General features: G+C 46.7%; 2 protein-coding genes across 2 annotated transcripts; both read left to right on the top strand.

The window, feature by feature from the left end:
• The first annotated feature begins 2637 nt into the window (after positions 1-2637).
• On the top strand, positions 2638-18082 carry LOC147523378 (putative nucleoredoxin 1). The gene is made up of 5 exons (XM_086598369.1): positions 2638-2766; positions 3129-3528; positions 16368-16453; positions 16594-17073; positions 17292-18082. Exons 4-5 carry the CDS (start codon positions 16786-16788, stop codon positions 17976-17978), a joined length of 975 nt encoding a protein of 324 aa, XP_086454495.1. The 5' UTR covers positions 2638-2766; positions 3129-3528; positions 16368-16453; positions 16594-16785; the 3' UTR covers positions 17979-18082.
• On the top strand, positions 2695-6459 carry LOC147523379 (uncharacterized). The gene is made up of 4 exons (XM_086570828.1): positions 2695-2766; positions 3129-3452; positions 5382-6185; positions 6277-6459. Exons 1-4 carry the CDS (start codon positions 2695-2697, stop codon positions 6457-6459), a joined length of 1383 nt encoding a protein of 460 aa, XP_086426954.1.
• Positions 18083-18292: the final 210 nt, after the last annotated feature.

Genomic DNA, 18292 nt, shown 5'->3' with positions numbered 1-18292 from the left:
AAGTATTGAAGAAGCATTTATTTAAAAAATTGTAAGCAAAACAATATTATAAATCTGATGTATGTACTCATAATTGTGCATACCATGATTTTTTCAACTGACCAAAATAACAATACAAATCTATAGTATGCACTGATAACTGTGCATACTATCAATTTTTCAACTGAGCAAAATAGCAATACAAATCTATAGTATGTACTGATAACTGTGCATACCGTGAATTTTTCAACTTAGCGAAACAACATTATAAATATGATGTATGCATTGATAACTGTGCATACCATGATTTTTTCAACTGAGCAAAATAGCAATAGTATAGCAATAGTATGCACTGATAACTATGCATACCGTGAATTTTTCAACTGAGCAAAATAGCAATACAAATCTATAGTATGCACTCATAACTGTGCATACCATGATTTTTTTTCAACTTAGCGAAACAACATTATAAATCTAATGTATGCACTGATAACTGTGCATACCATGATTTTTTCAACTGAGCAAAATAGCAATAGTATGCACTAATAACTGTGCATACCGTGAATTTTTCAACTGAGCAAAATAGCAATACAAATCTATAGTATGCACTCATAACTGTGTATTGATTTTTTTTCAACTTAGCAAAACAACATTATAAATCTAATGTATGCACTGATAACTGTGCATACCATGATTTTTTAAACTGAGCAAAATAGCAATAGTATGCATTGATAACTGTGCATACTGTGAATTTTTCAACTGAGCAAAATAGCAATACAAATCTATAGTATGCACTCATAATTGTGCATACCATGACTTTTTTTCAACTCTACCAAAATACTCATATGAACAGGCAAATAAACTTTGTTATGAATAGGCAAAAGAAATGTTAAGAATAAGCATAGAACATATGCAGATTTGGTGTGCACGATTGTCAGTGCATACCTAAATTCGGGTGTTCACGAATTTAGGTATACCCAAAATTGTCACAAGAACACATGAAACAATTTAATTTTGATACATATCAAAATGAAATGAAAAATTGAGATGCAAATTTGTTACCGCGAGTGTTTCTTCACTCTCAGTTTCTCCATCATCATCATCTTCAAAACCTTCCTCCACTTCATCAAATTCACTCTCTTCATCGTCATTTTCTGTGTCATCTTCACTCCCAGCATCTTCGTCATCTTCTTCGCCTTCTAAATTTTCTACAAATTGTGTGAAATGTTCAGCACAATACGCTTTACCTTCCAGCACAATAAACTTGCATGAATCATACAAACTTTCACATTATCTTCAGTTTCTTATTCATTGATCTCTTCTTGTTCTTCTTCTTCACCAAAAAAATGACCAAAAATTACTTTTGATTCCACATTGTGAGAACGTTCTTCAATTCCGTCATCATTAGCGCATTCAATTTGATCACTTTTAGATGAAGAAATTGACATCTTCGAGTTCAATTGTGGGTTTTTAAATTTGGAGAAAGTTTTTTCGATATTTTCAGTCGCACTCTCGAATTTGGGTTTGGGGTTTTGTTTTGGGATATTTTGTGGTATATGAATAGGGATAGAATCGTATTTTTTGGTAATTGTGGGGCTATTTGAGTCATTCAATTCCAAAGTCAGCTATTGAATAGTGTTTTTGAAATTACGGTGGCCTTTTGGGTTTATTATTTCGGAATTTTGTCATTTTCAGTTTTGTCCCCTTTTTTAGCTCCCATTTTTAAACGGTTCTTAAAAATAAAAACCATAGCCATAATTTTTGGTATTCGTTAATGCCGGACCCCATATTGTGTTGGGCAGACCCCAAAAACAAAAACAATTATTACGAATGTGCCATTGGCCCCAAAAGTTGTTTTGTGTTGGGCACCTCCCAAACCAACGTGAATTTGACTTGTTATAACATTTTCAGCCTTTCTCTTCTATTCTCTTCTATTCTCTTCTCTTCCACCATCAAAACCCTTAAACCCTAAAGAAAACTATATCCTAACACTAACACTAAACACTAATTGAAGAGCCCAACCCCATTTTAGAACATGAAGATGAAGAAGAAAATGTAATGCATCATGACCCTATTCAAGAAGAAAATGTAGAACAAGTTCCAAGTGACCCCATTCAAGAAGAAAATATAGAACAAGTTCCAAGTGAAGAAAATAGAGGAATAGATTATGATGCATTTAATAAGAATAATATAAATCTAAATTAAACGTAATTATGCATGTAGTAATTACGCATGTGTACAGTGATATATAGGGCTGAAAGAGAAAATTCGAACACCATAGGCTTAAACGACCCGGCTAGGTCGTTCGTTTTGCACACCAAACGGTCTGGTCACACCGTCTAGACTGAGTCCAAAACGATGTAGCCATGTCGTTTGGGATTTGGACTTAGAAAAAAAAAAAAAAAAAAAAAAACTTACCGGTGTAGTCACACCATTTGGAATAAGTCCCATGGGTGCTTCCATTCTCACTGTATTAACAATTTAACATAGACTTGATGCGCGGTTGGGTCCATGAACGCAAGGGAACCATTCTTTAATCGTGTTTGCAAAATAAAACATTTTTTTCATTTGTTTTTTTTTTTTTTTTGTAATTTTCAGTAAAATTGACCTCAAAGTCAACGAAGGAAACTTATTGGCGAAGAAAATAAGATAAAAACCAAAAAACCTCCTATAAATACCTAAGGCAAAAAAATAATTTCCTAGGCACAGCAAGAAATGGCTGACGATATTCAATCCCTACTCTCTTCCTCAAATCGCGATTTCCTTGTCCGCAACAACGGTGATCAGGTAATCATTATCTCTCTCTCTCTCTCACTACACATGTCACATCACACGTCAATTACAATTCAGCTCAATAAAAATTCATTGAATTTAAGAAACAACAACATTATTAACAAGGCAATTCTATTTTGTTGGATTATTAGTTATGTTACGGTTTTTCGAAATTGGCCGGATTGTTATTGAAAGCCATGCTTGGTACAAAGAAAAAATTGCCTTTCTTTCTTTTCCTTCAAGGCACTGTTTTCCGATACAGTATTTGGTTTTATATAGTAGAACAGCTTTTACAATTTCAAGGAAACAAAGTCACTTCTGAGGAAGGTCTAAAGCTACTTGATAATTGTTTTCTGTGTTCATTTCAAAATGTGCAGGTGAAGATCAATGATTTGAGCGGAAAGACCATTGGCCTATATTTCTCAGCATCATGGTGTGGCCCATGCCGTCGGTTTACCCCAAAGTTAATAGAGGTTTATAACGAGCTCTCATCCAAAAATGATATTGAGATCGTTTTTGTATCTGCTGATCGTGATGATGAAGCGTTCAATGGGTACTTTTCTAAAATGCCATGGCTTGCGATCCCGTTATCTGATTCTGATTCGGAGACGGGTGAGAAGTTGAACGAGCTGTTTGGTGTCGATGGGATACCTTGCCTTGTAATTATTGATGGGAGTGGGAAGGTTTTGAGTGATGATGGGGTGAGTATTATAAGTGAGCATGGAGCAGGTGCATACCCTTTTACACATGAAAGGATTAAAGAGTTGAAAGAAGAATGTAAAGGTGTGATATGATATTCCCTTACAAACAGTCTCTGGGGACTGGTATGAATGTATAGGTGAGACCGAGTTCGGCTTTTTTAAGCGCCTTCGTACGATCTTGCTCGGGGGCTGGGCTCAGAGTAGAATCAGGTCTGGCGTAGTTCATAGGAGTGGTATTTATAGAGATTCGAGTGTATCCTCACCTCCCGCGTGTAGAGGATATCACCAACGTGGGGTGTGGATCATGGGAGCATGTGAGAAATATCTACATAGGTCTGCTTGTGATGATGATGAGGAGTGATACCGAGCAAGTAGCTTGCGGTCGTGATCGATGGTGATCGGTCGGGGATTAGTGCAAGTACTCCGTCGTATCATGATTGCTTATGGATAGGGAGTATGTGTCCTTTGCTTTTGCGATGTAGTTCGCGTGATGATGCGATCGTCTTTGTGGCGTTGTTGGCTCGTGGATGCGACTCGATATCGCAGTCGGTGCCTTAGTTCCACTATGCTAAAGCGTCTTTGTATAGAGAATATCACTCCCCTACGGCCCCCTCTTAGTAGGTTGTGAAAGCGACACGAGAGAGAAACGGTGGCACGCGGGCGTACTATGTGATAGTTGGGGATCGCCACGATCGATTAATAGAAACGACTAGTGCTAACGCGTGAGTTGGTTAGTGTGATGCGTGTGGCTTATGCGCAAAGCGTGATGAGGATCTGGCGATTGCGACAAAGGGCGTGAAGCCCCCGTTTTTTCGGGATGTGAAAAGACAAAGGCGGTTACTTGGAAGTCGTGGGGGCTAGAGACTCTACGGTGTAATCATAATGCCTTGGAAATTGAGGGCGGTTGTTCAAAAATCTTACTTGCTTGGACCGAGGCTTCATTTGGCTACTGCCGTTTGGTAGAGAGAACTTCATTAGCGCATCAACCCCGGGTTAGTTTTACGCCATTTTGAGCCCGTTTCCCTTGTTTAGTGTTAAGCTTCGTGCTAGAGTAGTTAGGGTGCTCTGTTAGATACCCGTAGCTAGGTTTGTTAAGTTTAGACTAGAAGAATGTCGGATTCGATGACACTTTCGTTCGCGCGTCGGCGGCGTGAAGTTTCCCTTGGTTGGGAAAGGAGGAGGAGGAGCGGATGAATCGTTGGTAGGCTGGGTGAGGAAGATAGGGATGAGGCCGAGGGTGAGTGAAGAAGAAGGCGATGCTCGATCTGCTACGTGGTTCCGACGCGTGGCACTTCCGTGACGCGGTGAGAGGTCGGCCGAAGTAGCCGCTAGGGGCTGTGGATAAACACGCTTTGAGGGCGTTTCCATATCCGAGGAAAAAAGATATGGTATAACCGTAGAAGGTCGGAGATCCACGAAAGGCGACCGGCGTCTGGTCTTTAGCGATAGGCGTCGCCCCATCGCGCACCGGGGTGATCGTCTGTGAGGGGCAGCTGAGGGCCCACATGACGATACCCTTTTCGAAGTTGGTTTGTCAATTTTTGAACCGCTGTGGCAAAGCGCCTGTGCAGTTCGTGGGTAACACCTGGCGGTTGTTAAAGGTGTTCGACCTGTTGAACGCCAGCGGTGAATACCAGATCGAAGTCGCTGATATTATTGAGCACTTCACTTTGAAGCGATCTAGGGCATACAATTTTAGCTTGCAAACCCGAGCTACTCTGTCGCCCGTTCTGGATGGAGTGAGTAACGAGTCTTGGGATAAAAGACCGTTCCTGCTAGTCGGTAACCACCGCGGCGGGTTCGAAATTGTGGACGAGGAAAGCGTGTGATTTCGGTGGTGGTGGGTACCGATGACGCTTTCTTAGGTTTTTCGCTGATATCGATTGATTTTGTACTGATCGAACATTTGGTGTTTTGTCTTTTGTACAGATACCGACCGACACATTGCAATGCACCGAACCGAAAGCAGTGATGATCGAGATTCATTTCGGTGACATTTCGGGACGAAAATCGCCAAGTTGTGAGGTCGCCGAATTCTTTAAGGGCGTGGAGGACTGTTGTTGGAAGAGAAGAGAAGCTCAGAAAAGTAGGGCTCGTGGTAAGGGAGCGTCCAAAGTACGTGTTATGGAGAAGCGTGGAAGTGATTTGGTGACCAGGGAGGATAGAAACCGGGGCCGTACTGGGGTGAAGCGACCCCTCGGGGGTGCTGGGGCCTCCGGGTCTGGGTCGGGCATGGGTCGGGAGGATGCTCCCTTCGACGTTGAGGACGTTCCTTCCGATGTTCCGGAGTACCGACCTGCTAAGACTGCGAGGGTGGCCCAGATCGCACAGGGTGGTGAGGTGCGAATGGGTGGGAGGGCAGCTCGCAACCCGAGGTCGAGGCCGATGCCTGACTTCAGCGTTCTAGCTGAGGATGCCGCGGAGGTTGCCCCAGAGGTCATTCGACCCCGGGTGGTTGGAGATGCCTCAGGCAAGATGAAGGGGAAGGTTGGCTCGAGAGGAACTGGTAAGGAGCCGTCCGGTACTGGCAAGGACGAGCTGGAGCGCAACCTGATGTATGTTGATGAAGTAACTGGGAAGAAGCGCTCTGTGAAGAGGTCGGACTGCAGCTACAAGTCCGCACCCATAGCCGCTTGCTTGCTAGAAGGGATGACACTTGATGGTGACAGGAAAGACCTTGACTCCAAGGAACTAGAGTCGAATGTGAGAGCGGTGGATAAGGCGATTTGCCTGGTAAGTGGAAGTGTTATTACTGATTGTGTTATCCCTTATTGTACACTGTTGCTTATCGTTTGTTTGCGGTAATATGTGCGAGCTGCTGCAGATGGTTGCCGGGTATCAGAAACTGAAGACAACTGCCTTGTTTGCTGAGATGGAGAAGTCGGAGGTTGAGGCCTTGAGGCTTGAGGTCTCCGATCTCCGGGCGATATCTCAATCGGAGAAGGTGGAGCTGGAAACGCTGAAGGCGCAACTAGTTACTTGCTCTGGAGGAGGGCGTCGGCTGTGAACGAGCGGCCGGGCCGAGGCATGAGGTCGATGATCTAAAGAAGAAGTACATTCTTTTCGCTAATACATTTCGCAGACGTTGTAAAGCCTCGCAATGGAGGCGAAGGCGGCCTATCTTGCCATCCGTGCTGAAATAGAGGAACTGGAGGCGAGGTATGGCGACCTGCCCGAGGAGCCAGCTCAAGGACCTGCAATAGATCGACAGGTCGACTCGCTCGAGGTCGGTCGTGCTGGTTCTGCGGTCGTTCTTGCTCCTGCTGGTGAGATGGTTGCGGATCAACCTCCCGTCGTTGGCGGTCTGGGTGGGACGCTAACTGAAGCAGCATTGGCGTCTCCTGGTGATCCGAGCTGTTCCCAAAGTCTTTGGGGACGTCCCCTCGGTTGAAGGCTTTGAAGATCTTTGTTTGAAAGTTGAATGTCCGTTTTGCGTTTTTAAAAGCGGCCTCGGCCTAAAACAATAAATTTTTTTTCCGGGGTTACAGGCGGTTCGTCTTTTCTTTGTCGTGCTTATAATCGATGTTTTATTTGGGCTGGATTTTTACGGGTAGACCAGCATTTCGGCTTATCTGGCGACTGAGAAACGGATCGGATGGTGGTCTTCAGTTTGCTAACTGTTTTATATTAATGCCATGTTGTTATCCGTTGTTTTTCTTCCTTGCGTACTGTATGTCTGTTTGATTTGTATGCCCCTTGGGTTGGTCGACTTGTATCAATCTTGAACTGTGTTTGCGTGAGGTCGGTGTTAGCGTCCTCTGGTTACTCAGTATTGGTACGACTGGAGCGTCCTGTGAGCAATGGTCACTTCCATTTCAGTGCGTGCTTGGCACGTGTGCGGAGATGAACAGTTTGCGAAATATGAAATGATGGTTGCCAGTTGGATTGGCGTTTGGCGTCTCGATGCCTTAATGAGCTGCCTCGGGAAGAGACGTTTCTTTTGCATAAATAGAAACTGTTCGGGGAGAGCGATGGCATTTGGACTTCCATTCTTCTTTATCTTCTTCCTCCGCTGAACGTGTTTGCTTTTGGTGGTCATCTTCTCAGGTATGGTGGTTCTGTCTCTCTTTTGATCATTGTAAAGGTGTTATCTCTTCCTCATTGCCTCTGTTTTGCTCTTTGTGCTTTAGTCATTCATATGGCTCGTTGTTACGCTTTTTGGTGTGGGAGAAGGCAAGTGAGGGCGAGAGCTCTCCTCCTGGCGATGGAGGAGATGGAATTTCATCCACATGTGCACGACGACCGTGGCAAGAGGAAGGCAGTAGCAACGGGGTCCAAGAAAGCTAAACGGCCCCGGAGGTCGGGGCGAGCCACTGGAGGTGTGGTGATCAGGTCGCCCCACCGAGAGGACGGCCTCCCTCGGGTCGCCGAACGGATGGACGACCTGGCGCAGGGGGGCCACGTCGCTAGTGGGAGTTCTCGCCCTCACGTTGGGGACGTGGGGAGCGAGTTCTTCTACGTCGGGAGGTCGGGGAAGAAGCGTGCTGTGAAGCGTTCTGACTGCAGCTTCCACTCTGCGCCTATAGCGACGAGTCTTCTGAGGGGTATTGTGCTGGACGGGGACAAAGCTGAGGTCGAGGACGACGACATGGATACGCTCTTGGGGACCATGGACATGGCGAGCTGTCTGGTGAGTACGCTGTTTGCTAGTTTCTCAGTCGTTCTTTCTGATTGATTTTTATTGCTCTTTCGTACTTGCAGTTTCTTGCTGGTTATGATAAGTTGAAGAACGCCAGGTAACGCTTTCGCCTCGATCGATGTTGATGTCCGAAGTCGAAAGGATGGGATGTCTGCGAGCTTTCGGGTAGTACGACAATAAAAAATTTGGAAGCTATGTCGGCCAAATGTCGTGCTGTTGCTGATGAAAATGAAAAACTTGCTGCGTCTGTTGTTGATCTGCAAATGGAGATCACGGAGGTGACCGAGTACGCGAAGCAATGCCAGAGGGTTGCTCGTAAGGCTCAGAACGCGTATACCACCGCCAGAGTGAGTACGCCAAAATTTGACGCGAAATATTGTAAATTTGAAGAAGGCGGGTGGTGCTCAAGAGGTCGGTATGCGTGTTGCTCTGCGAGCTGCCAGACATGTTCCCTCAACCAGCACTGTTCCTGAGGATAAACATGTGGTCGCTCCGTGATGCTGATTCTGTCTATTGGTGAGGATATGTTTTTTGTTTTGTTTGATCTGACCGCGCGTTTTCTTTGCCCCTATGAGGGTTAAACATTAGAATTTTGCGTTTTGGGTTTACCCGACTTTCGCTTCTATTGACTTGGAGAACTGGTTTCCACGAAAGTGGCAGTTCGTTCCATTTGGTATTTTGTAACTCGGTAACCGACCTGGATTTTCTGGGTAGACCCAGCAGGTCGGTGCTCTGGAGATGATTTCACTAGGTCCGATATGTGTGCTTGTTTTGGTTAACACTTGACTAATGCTGTATATGTTTTGGTCTGACTTGTTCATGGCTTTGATTCTGTGTACGCCTTTTGCTTCTGAAATGTATTCTTGCTACCTGTTATGCTGCTATGATAATGTATGGGAACACGCCATGTAAGCGTTTGATCCGTTTGATCTTTTTAAAACGGGCTTTGCCCCGCAAGTTCGTAGACTCTACGGTGCTTCACCGGGGGCGTTCTTTTTGTCGATTAACCTTAGGAGTATCGGTCCTTGTCTAGTGAGGATGAAAGAGGCTCTTGGGGCGTTCTCACTTAGTTGATTGAAAAGTGTATGCCCCCAACTTAGCGAGACTTCGAGAGGCGTTGAGTCCGTAAGCTCCTCGAGCGCTTGTTGCGTATGAGCGTGTTTAGCCCCCTCGAGGGCGTTCGCCCCGAGGCGTTCTCGCGTGTTTTAGTTGATCCTAGAAGTATAGGTCCTCAACTTAGCGAGACTTCGGAGAAAGGTTGAGCCTGTAAGCTACCGAGGCGTCCCGCGGCGTATGGAGCGTGTTTAGCCCCCGAGGGCGTTACGCTCTGAGCCGTTCGCTTAGTTGAGTCGAAAAGTGTATGCCCCCAACTTAGCGAGACTCGGAGAGGCGTTGAGCCTGTAAGCTCCTGAGAGCGTCCTGCGCGTATGAGCGCGTGTTTAGCCCCTGAGGGCGTTCTGCTCCTGAGAGCGTTCTCGCTTAGTTGATCCTAGAAGTATAGGTCCTCAACTTAGCGAGACTTCGAGAGGCGTTGAGCCCTGTAAGCTCCCGAAGGCGCCCCGCGTATGCGTATGGCGTGTTTAGCCCCCCTCGAGGGCGTTACGCTCCGAGGCGTTCTCGCTTAGTTGAGTCGAAAAGTGTATGCCCCCCAACTTAGCGAGACTTCGAGAGGCGTTGAGCCCTGTAAGCTCGAGGCGTCCCGCGTATGAGCGTGTTTAGCCCCTCGAGGGCGTTACGCTCTGAGAGCGTTCTCGCTTAGTTGATCCTAGAAGTATAGGTCCTCAACTTAGCGAGACTCGGGAGAAGGCGTTGAGCCCGTAAGCTCTCCGAGGCGTCGCCCCGCGTATGGCGATGTTGTTTAGCCCCTGAGGGCGTTGTGCTCCTGAGAGCGTTCTCGCTTAGTTGAGTCGAAAAGTGTATGCCCCCAACTTAGCGAGACTTCGGAGAGGCGTTGAGCCTGTAAGCTCCTGAGAGCGTCCTGCGCGTATGAGCGCGTGTTTAGCCCCTGAGGGCGTTCTGCTCCTGAGAGCGTTCTCGCTTAGTTGATCCTAGAAGTATAGGTCCTCAACTTAGCGAGACTCGGAGAGGCGTTGAGCCTGTAAGCTCCTGAGAGCGTCCTGCGCGTATGAGCGCGTGTTTAGCCCCTGAGGGCGTTCTGTGGGAGGCGTGGTTTGGAGATGTGAGTAGGTCCGCCATTTATGATACCATCTTGACTTTCTTTCATTTGAACTTTGTTGTGCCTGGGAACAGGAATTACAATGCGTAATACAACTATTGGAAAAATTGCTTTAACAAGTATGTGTTCCATGGTCGTGGCAGCATCTTTCCTTCTTGGGTTTTAATCCAATACGCGCCGTTGCCAACGACACGTTCCACGATGTAAGGGCCTTCCCATGTTGGTGCTAGCTTAGCATCATCTTGAGTTTTCTTCAACACGAGATCGCCTGGTTGAAAAGATCGTGGATGTACTCGTTTGTTGTAAGATCTCTTGAGGACCTGTTGGTAGGCTGCTACTCGGACGGCTGCTAGGTCGCGCCGTTCCTCGAGGAGGTCGATCTCTCGAGCTAGAACTGAGTCATTAAGGCCTGTTTCGACAAGTTCAGATCGGGTTGTCGTGATTGTCAGCTCGGTGGGTATGACGGCTTCTGTGCCATAGCATAGGGAGAATGGTGACTCGCCGGTGCTTGAGCGACTTTGTTGCGATGATGACAGAGTTTTGTTCTCAGCTGATTGGGCCACTGGCTTTTGTTCTTTTCAATTTTCTTTTTCAAATTCTCCAGAATGGCCTTATTGCTGGCCTCTGCTTGTCCATTGCTTTGAGCGTACTGTGGTGTAGAGAATGCATGAACGATCTTCCATTTGGCCAGAAACTCTTTGACTGTTTTGCCCTTGAACTGGGAGCCATTATCCATCACCAGTGTATGTGGTAGGCCAAACCGGGTGATGAGATGAGTCCAAATGAAATTTCTGACATGTGATTCTTTGACGTGTGCTAACGGAATTGCTTCAACCCACTTAGTGAAGTAGTCTGTTGCAGCTAGGACAAAGCGGAAGCCGGTGCTTTCTTCGAGGGATGAATGGTCCCATAATGTCCATGCCCCACATGTGGAACGCCAAGGACTCGCAATGTTAATCGGATTCATTTTGGTTGCATGATGTTGTGACCAAATGTTTGGCATTTGATACATTTGAGGACATACGCTTTAGCATCGATCCGCATCTGAGGCCGAAGTACCCTTGGGAGATCGCTTTGTGGGCTAGTGACCGACTCTCGGCATGGTTGCCGCGATTCTCCTTCGTGAATTTTCAGCAAAAATTAGCCGGCCTTGCTCGGGCCGATACATCTCGGATGAGGTCCGCTGCTGGATTTTGCGGAATAATTTGTCGTTCACCAAACAATAGCTACGTGCTTGGTGTGGAACCTTCTTGGCCTTGGTGCGCTCCTCGGGGAGTGCCGCGTCTTCCGATATCTTGTATAATAGGTCGCATCCATGAGTGACTCGTCGATCTTCGAGAGAGTGGGACCAGTCGCTAATTGTCAAGACTTGGTCCGCTTTGGTAAGCAGTCGGTCGACTACGCCGATAATCGGTTGTCGAGGGACCACGGTTCGATTGTCCGGGTAGCTAGATATGCCAAGCTATCTGGCGTGACGGTTCTCGCCACAAAAAAAAATGGTGTATCGACGCTTCTGCTAAATGACGGAAGCAAATTGTTAACAACTTTGAAGGTATTTGAAGGTATTTAGAGAGGTTACCTTTCTCCCGGTAGTGTACTATTTGCAACTTCGTTGGACGCGAAGCGACCATAGCTTCGGGAGACTCACTAAAGATTTGGATCTCCTTTACTCCCAAATGGATGGGAAGATTCCCATTATTAGTGCCGATTGATAGCTGGCCGTTGTTTGGCGTTCGCGAAGTTATCGGAACCGGTGTCCCTTCCACGGTAGATACTCTTCGGAACACTTTGATTGGATGAGCCATGAGCCTGGAAATACGGTCCTGAAAAGTATAACAAAGCAAGGACCGCTCTTTCTATATAAGAGTAGTTCTTCTACCGGCTGGAGTGAGAGTGTCTTGCTTGTGAAGTAGATCGGCCTTTCGATTGTGTTAGATCCCTGAACAGACGGGAACCGATGGCGAAATCGGATACCGCCAGATAGAGCCCCAGAGTTTCTCCGTCGGTTGGTTTCGCGAGGACGGGAGGTGTTGTGAGGTACTCTTTGAGGGTGGCGAATGCTTGGTGGCATTGATCGTTCCATGAGAATTGCTCGCCTTTCTTGAGTATTTGTAAGAATGGTCGGCACTTGTCTGATGCTCTGGATATGAATCGGTTGAGTGCAGCGACCATACCTGACAACTTTTGTATCTGTTTCTTTGTTTGAGGGTCGGGCATGTCGATGAACGCCCGAATTTGGTCTGGATTTGCTTCGATACCTCGTTGCGAGACCTGGTATCCGAGAAATTTTCCGGAGGACGCACCAAAAAGACACTTCTCTGGGTTCAGTTTCATTCCGGTTCGTCGTAGTCTGGAGAACGCTTGCTCGAGGTGGGTGAGGTGGTCGGCTGCTTTTTTGCTTTTGACAACCATATCGTCAATGTAGACCTCCATGGTATCACCTAACATGTCCTGGAACATGTTAGTTACTAGCCGCTGATAGGTCGCTCCCGCGTTCTTTAGTCCGAATGGGAGAACGTTGTAACAGTAAGTTCCTTGTTCGGTGATGAATGATGTCTTCTCCTGATCTTCTTCAGCTAGTGGTATCTGATTGTACCCACTATACGCGTCCATGAATGATAGCAGCTCGTGCCCACAAGTCTGGTCGACTAGCTGGTCGATTCTTGGTAGGGGGAAGCTGTCTTTTGGAGTTTCTTGATTGACGTTGGTGAAGTCGACGCACAAACGGACTGTGCCATTCTTTTTCGGGACTGCCACTATGTTGGCGATCCACTCTGGGTAGTCGACCTTGCGGATGAAACCGACTTGTTTGAGCTTATCTACCTCGTCGTTGATTGCTTTTTGAAAGCGTAGTGACAATCGTCTAGGACGTTGTCGAACTGGTTTGGCACCAGGGTTGACGTTTAACCGGTGGCATGCGACACTAGGGTCTATACCAGGCACATCAATATACGACCAAGCGAACACATCTTTATTCATGGACAGAAACTTTACAAGTTGAGCCTTAAGTGTGGGGTCGAGGTTGGCTCCCACATAGACGAGTTTAGGGTCGTCTTCGGTTCCCAGGTTCACTTGCTGCTTGTCTTGAGTCGGTGCTTGGCTCTGTGCGTTCTGCGCGCTCTCTGGAGGATTGTTCTTTGTAGAGTCTGTGCTAGTGCGCTGGTTGGCTGTAGTCGTCAGAGGAACTGGGGCGTCCTCTGTGGTTACGACAACAGGGTCAGACGTGACTGCTGTTGGCGTGACAACAGGGACTGGGGCAGTTCCCTGCCTTTCTTCTGGTTGGAGAGGAGGCGGTGGTGGTGTCACGAGACTTTGCTTGTTCGTGATGCTTTCCAATGGGGCGACCTCCATGATTAAATCTTGTTAGTGCGCTTCTTTGCTTTGGTAGTGGTCGAGATCGGGGGCTGCGGAGTGGAAACTCTTTGTTGGATCCCCGCCGTTCGTTTTTGTGCGCTTCGCTCTCACCTCAGCCACTAAATCTTTAGCCATTGTATAACTTGTGGGTTCGTAGCTGATGGTGATGGGAGGTTCAGCGACCTTGCTTGCTGCGATGATCTGGTTACAATGATGGGCCTCGAGCTGATTGCTTCGAAGTTCCATCATTCCCCTCGGGCCGGGAAAACGGATGACCTGATGTAGCGTGGAAGGTACGGCCTGCATTTGATGTATCCAACGTCGTCCTAGAATTGCGTTGTAGGACGACTTGGTATCCAGGACGCTAAAGCGCGTGTTGAAGCTGACTTTGTCTTCCCGGGATCCCACTGAGACCGGGAGGATGATATCTCCTATTGGGTCGGCTCTGGAGCCGTTGAATCCGAAGAGGGGTGCAATGGGGTCTATGAAGACCGACTTTGGTAAGTTCATCTCTTGGATTGTGTGGTAGAACAGAATATCGCAAAGAGCCGCTGGAGTCGATCGGAACTTCGCTTGACGGTCCGGGCCATCGATTTTTGGCGTGGACCACGAGAGCATCGTTATGTGGGGAGGCAGACCTTGTTGAGGTCGGCCTCGAGAAGGTGATGTCTCGTTCTACATACGAATTGCACGCGCGGCGGCTTCGTGAGGAGAAATTGTATACTTCATGGAGGGCACCTACGCGCCTTCTTTTTTCCCGTGAACTTGAGACGGAATCATCTTGGATGGTGATCGTGTGGATGGTTCTGTCTTGGTCGCGACCTCTCGATGGTTGGCGGCGATCCTGATAAACGCGTTCTCTGGAACGCCCTCTACCGTGAGGGCGGCTTTGAGGCCTCGATGGCTCCTTCGTGGTGGGGACTCGCCCGTGTTCGGGCGGGCCATCGGCTTTGTGGCGCAGTCGCCGTCGGGTATACTAAGTATCGCTTGATGTGGCCGGCTTCGACCAGATCTTGTAAGTAATGCTTGAGCCCCCAGCATACGTCGGTCTCGTGGCAATTGGCGCGGTGGAAAGCGCAAAGGCACAAATGGGCGTCTGGCGGTTGTCTTATCTCCGGTGCGTAGAATGCAAAGACGCTTTGATCTTTTCTAGTATGTGGCGGGAGATCCGGTGGCGTGGCGAATTCCGATCATTTCTTGGTTTGGGTCGGAGGGTTGCCCTTTGTTGTCGGGTCGTTTCACGGAGGGTGCCGCTCGCCGTAAACCTCTCCCTTCTTCGGCTTCTTCTTCTTCTCTTTTCGCTTTTAGCAAAGCCTCTTGCAGCTTGATGTACTTATCCACGCCGAAAGCGCATACCGCCAACGCGTTCGGGCTGGTCTTTCAAGAGCGACCGGGTTAGGTCGGTTTTACGTGTCTGCGGCGGCGGTTGGAAAGCCACCTGGCGGCGAATGATTCCTTGAGGCCGCTTTCCATGTCCAAGAGTTCTGTTTTGAACCGGCTTAAGAAGGAGCTGTAGGTTTCCTCCCTGCCCAGAGTGAGTTGGAAGAGTGAATTGAGGTCACCCCTCTTGCGTCTGTTGTGTACGTACTGGCTTGCGAACAGGTCGGTAAGCTGTTCGAAGCTTCTTATGGAGTCTGGTTCGAGGGAGAAAAACCAATCGAGTGGGCCGTCCTTCAAGCTTGCTGGAAAGAGCCTGCATCGTAGATGGTCGAACTCCGGGGCGCTGTATAGCGCAAGGCTTTGAGCATATCGTGCTATATGCTGGCCTGGGCATGTACGACCGTCATACAGTGGAAAACGTGGTTGGACAAAGTCTGGAGGTGAGACCTTGTGAAGGACTTCGGCAGCGAATGGAGAGGCGCGATAGGTTTTCAGCATTTTCTGCACTATTTGAGTGGAATCTTTCTTGACCGCATTCTTGTCGAGCCTTTGATTTAGCTCGGTGATTTGTTGACTGACGTTGATAACGTCGTCGTCGGCGGTGCCAGCTAGTGGGCTTTGTGTATCTACTTGTGCACGTAAGGTGACGTTTTCTTGCCTGAGTTGTGCAATTTGTTCGTTCATGGTTCCTAGCTGGCCGGCCAAAGAGTTGAATTGAGCTTCGAGGCTTGCCATGCTTCGTGGGCTTGAGAATCTTTCTGGTTTGGTTTTTTGCTAATGATTAGTGTGAAAGTGGTTTGGTTTCTCAAGTAATCGAGACCACAGACGGCGCCAATGTAAAGGTGTGATATGATATTCCCTTACAAACAGTCTCTGGGGACTGGTATGAATGTATAGGTGAGACCGAGTTCGGCTTTTGGAGCGAACTGCCTACGTATCTTGCTCTGGGGGCTGGGCTCAGAGTAGAATCAGGTCTGGCGTAGTTCATAGGAGTGGTATTTATAGAGTTCGGAGTGTATCCTCACCCTCCACGTAGAGGATATCACCAACGTGGGGTGTGGATCATGGGAGCATGTGAGAAATATCTACATAGGTCTGCTGTGATGATGAGGAGTGACAGTCTGAGCAAGTAGCTTGCGGCCGTGATCAGTGACTGACAGTCAGGATTAGTGCAAGTACTCCGTCAGTCATGATTGCTTATGGATAGGGAGTATGTGTCACTGCCTGATGTAGTTCGCGTGATGATGCGATCTGTCTTGTGGCGCGTTGTTGGCTCGTGGATGCGACCTGATATCACAGGTCGGTGCCTTAGTTCCACTATGCTAAGCGCGTGCTGTATAGAGAATATCACTCCCCTACAAAGAAGAAGAGAAAGCTAAGAAAGAACAAACATTGAACACTGTCTTGGTTTCTGGATCACGCAACTTTTTGATTTCGAACAATGGAACTCAGGTAACCCTTTTACTGTAATTCTAGGCTGCAATAATGAACTTTAATGACTTCTTATTATTATGAGTTATGACGTGATACAGTGATAGTGAAAAGATAAGTTAACAATTTATTAAACAGTGGTAACATATTTTATTTATCAGGTACCAGTCTCAGAGCTATAAGGAAAGATTGTTGGCTTGTATTTTTCGGCTGCTTTTTACACTCCTTGCATTGATTTTACTAAGAAACTTGTGGAAGTTTATAATAAATTAAATGACGATGGAGAGAGCTTCAAGGTTGTGTTAATCTGCCTCGATGAAGATGAAGAAGCTTTTAAAAAAAGCTTTGAAAGTATGCCATGGCTCTCATTGCCCTTTCAGGATAAAAGCTGTCGTAAGTTGATTAAGTACTTTGAGCTCTCGGCACTTCCTACCTTGGTCATACTTGGTCTAGATGGAAAGACTTTACATCCAAATGCTGCTGAACTTATAGAAGAGTACGGAACTCAGACATACCCCTTCACCGCAGAAAAGTTGGCAAAGCTAGAAGAGATAAAGAAAGCCAAACTTGAAGCGCAAACACTTGAATCAATTTTGGTTGAAGGGGATAGAGATTTTGTGCTTGGGAAAGATGGTATCAAGGTAAAACTGATTAGATTATTTGAGTATATAATTCTAGGTAGAACTCTTTATTCCTTAAATATACTACTTGTGTGACTGGAATTGATACTTTACTGTTAGACTTTCCAACCATTATTGAACTCAAAGATTCTGATTGATGGTGTTAATTATTAGTTAGTGTTTAATTGACTTGTTGTTCTGCATTTTTCTGAGATTTAACCAGATTTTCTTCATCTCAGATTCCAGTATCTCAACTTGTTGGCAAGAATATCCTTCTTTATTTTTCAGCACATTGGTGCCCTCCGTATCGTGCTTTCCTACCTAAGCTGATCGAGGCATACCATGATATCAAGGCAAAAGACGATGGATTTGAAGTAATATTCATTTCGAGCAATCGCGATGAGTCATCTTTTCAGGACTTTTTCTCTAGCATGCCATGGGTGGCACTCCCCTTTGGTGATGACAGGAAGATATCCTTGAGTCGCACATTCAAGATCAGTGGTATCCCCACTGTTATAGCCCTTGGGCCCTCTGGAAAGACTGTCACAAAGGATGCTCGAGAACTTCTGATGATTCATGGGGCCAATGCTTATCCTTTCACCACTGATCGTCTAAAGGAAATGGAGGTAGAAGTTGAGGAAATGGCTAAGGGGTGGCCTGAGAAGATTCAAGATTCTGCTCACACAAAGCATGAGACAAAGCATGAGCTTGTGCGAAGTCGCCGTATGACTTATATATGTGATAAATGTGAGGAGGAGGGAACTGCGTGGTCATATTATTGTGGTGAGTGCGACTTCGATCTTCATCTGAAGTGTGCCTCACTAGATAGAGATGAAGGGGCAAAAGTTGACAACAGTAAGGATAGCTCTGAACGAGACCCTAACGAAGGATGGACCTGTGATGGTGAAGTCTGTTACAAATCTTAGAGTTGTGTTTCGTCCGTCTGGAAATTATTTTGTGTCATTGTGAGCTATCACTTGGTTCGTGTTATAGAACTTATGTTTGAATAATCTATGGAATTTAAGCTGGTCTCTATAGTATTCTACGACCATGTCTATATCTAGGCTGTAGGTTTTGTACTGCTCCTTGCTCCCTGCATTCTCCACGTCAAATTTCCATAGTTGATAGATCAGCTGCTACAACCCTACACTAGTGTTCACTGTGTTGATGAAAGAAATGACTAACAGGATTAATGATATAGACGTACTTCACAGTTCACACTTCACAGTACGATTTCCAT

This window comes from Coptis chinensis, chromosome 1, assembly GCF_015680905.1.
Source record: "Coptis chinensis isolate HL-2020 chromosome 1, ASM1568090v1, whole genome shotgun sequence".
NCBI classification, from domain to species: Eukaryota; Viridiplantae; Streptophyta; class Magnoliopsida; order Ranunculales; family Ranunculaceae; genus Coptis; species Coptis chinensis.
Note: the sequence above shows the minus strand (reverse complement) of the source record. Positions and strands in the feature narration are given on the sequence as shown.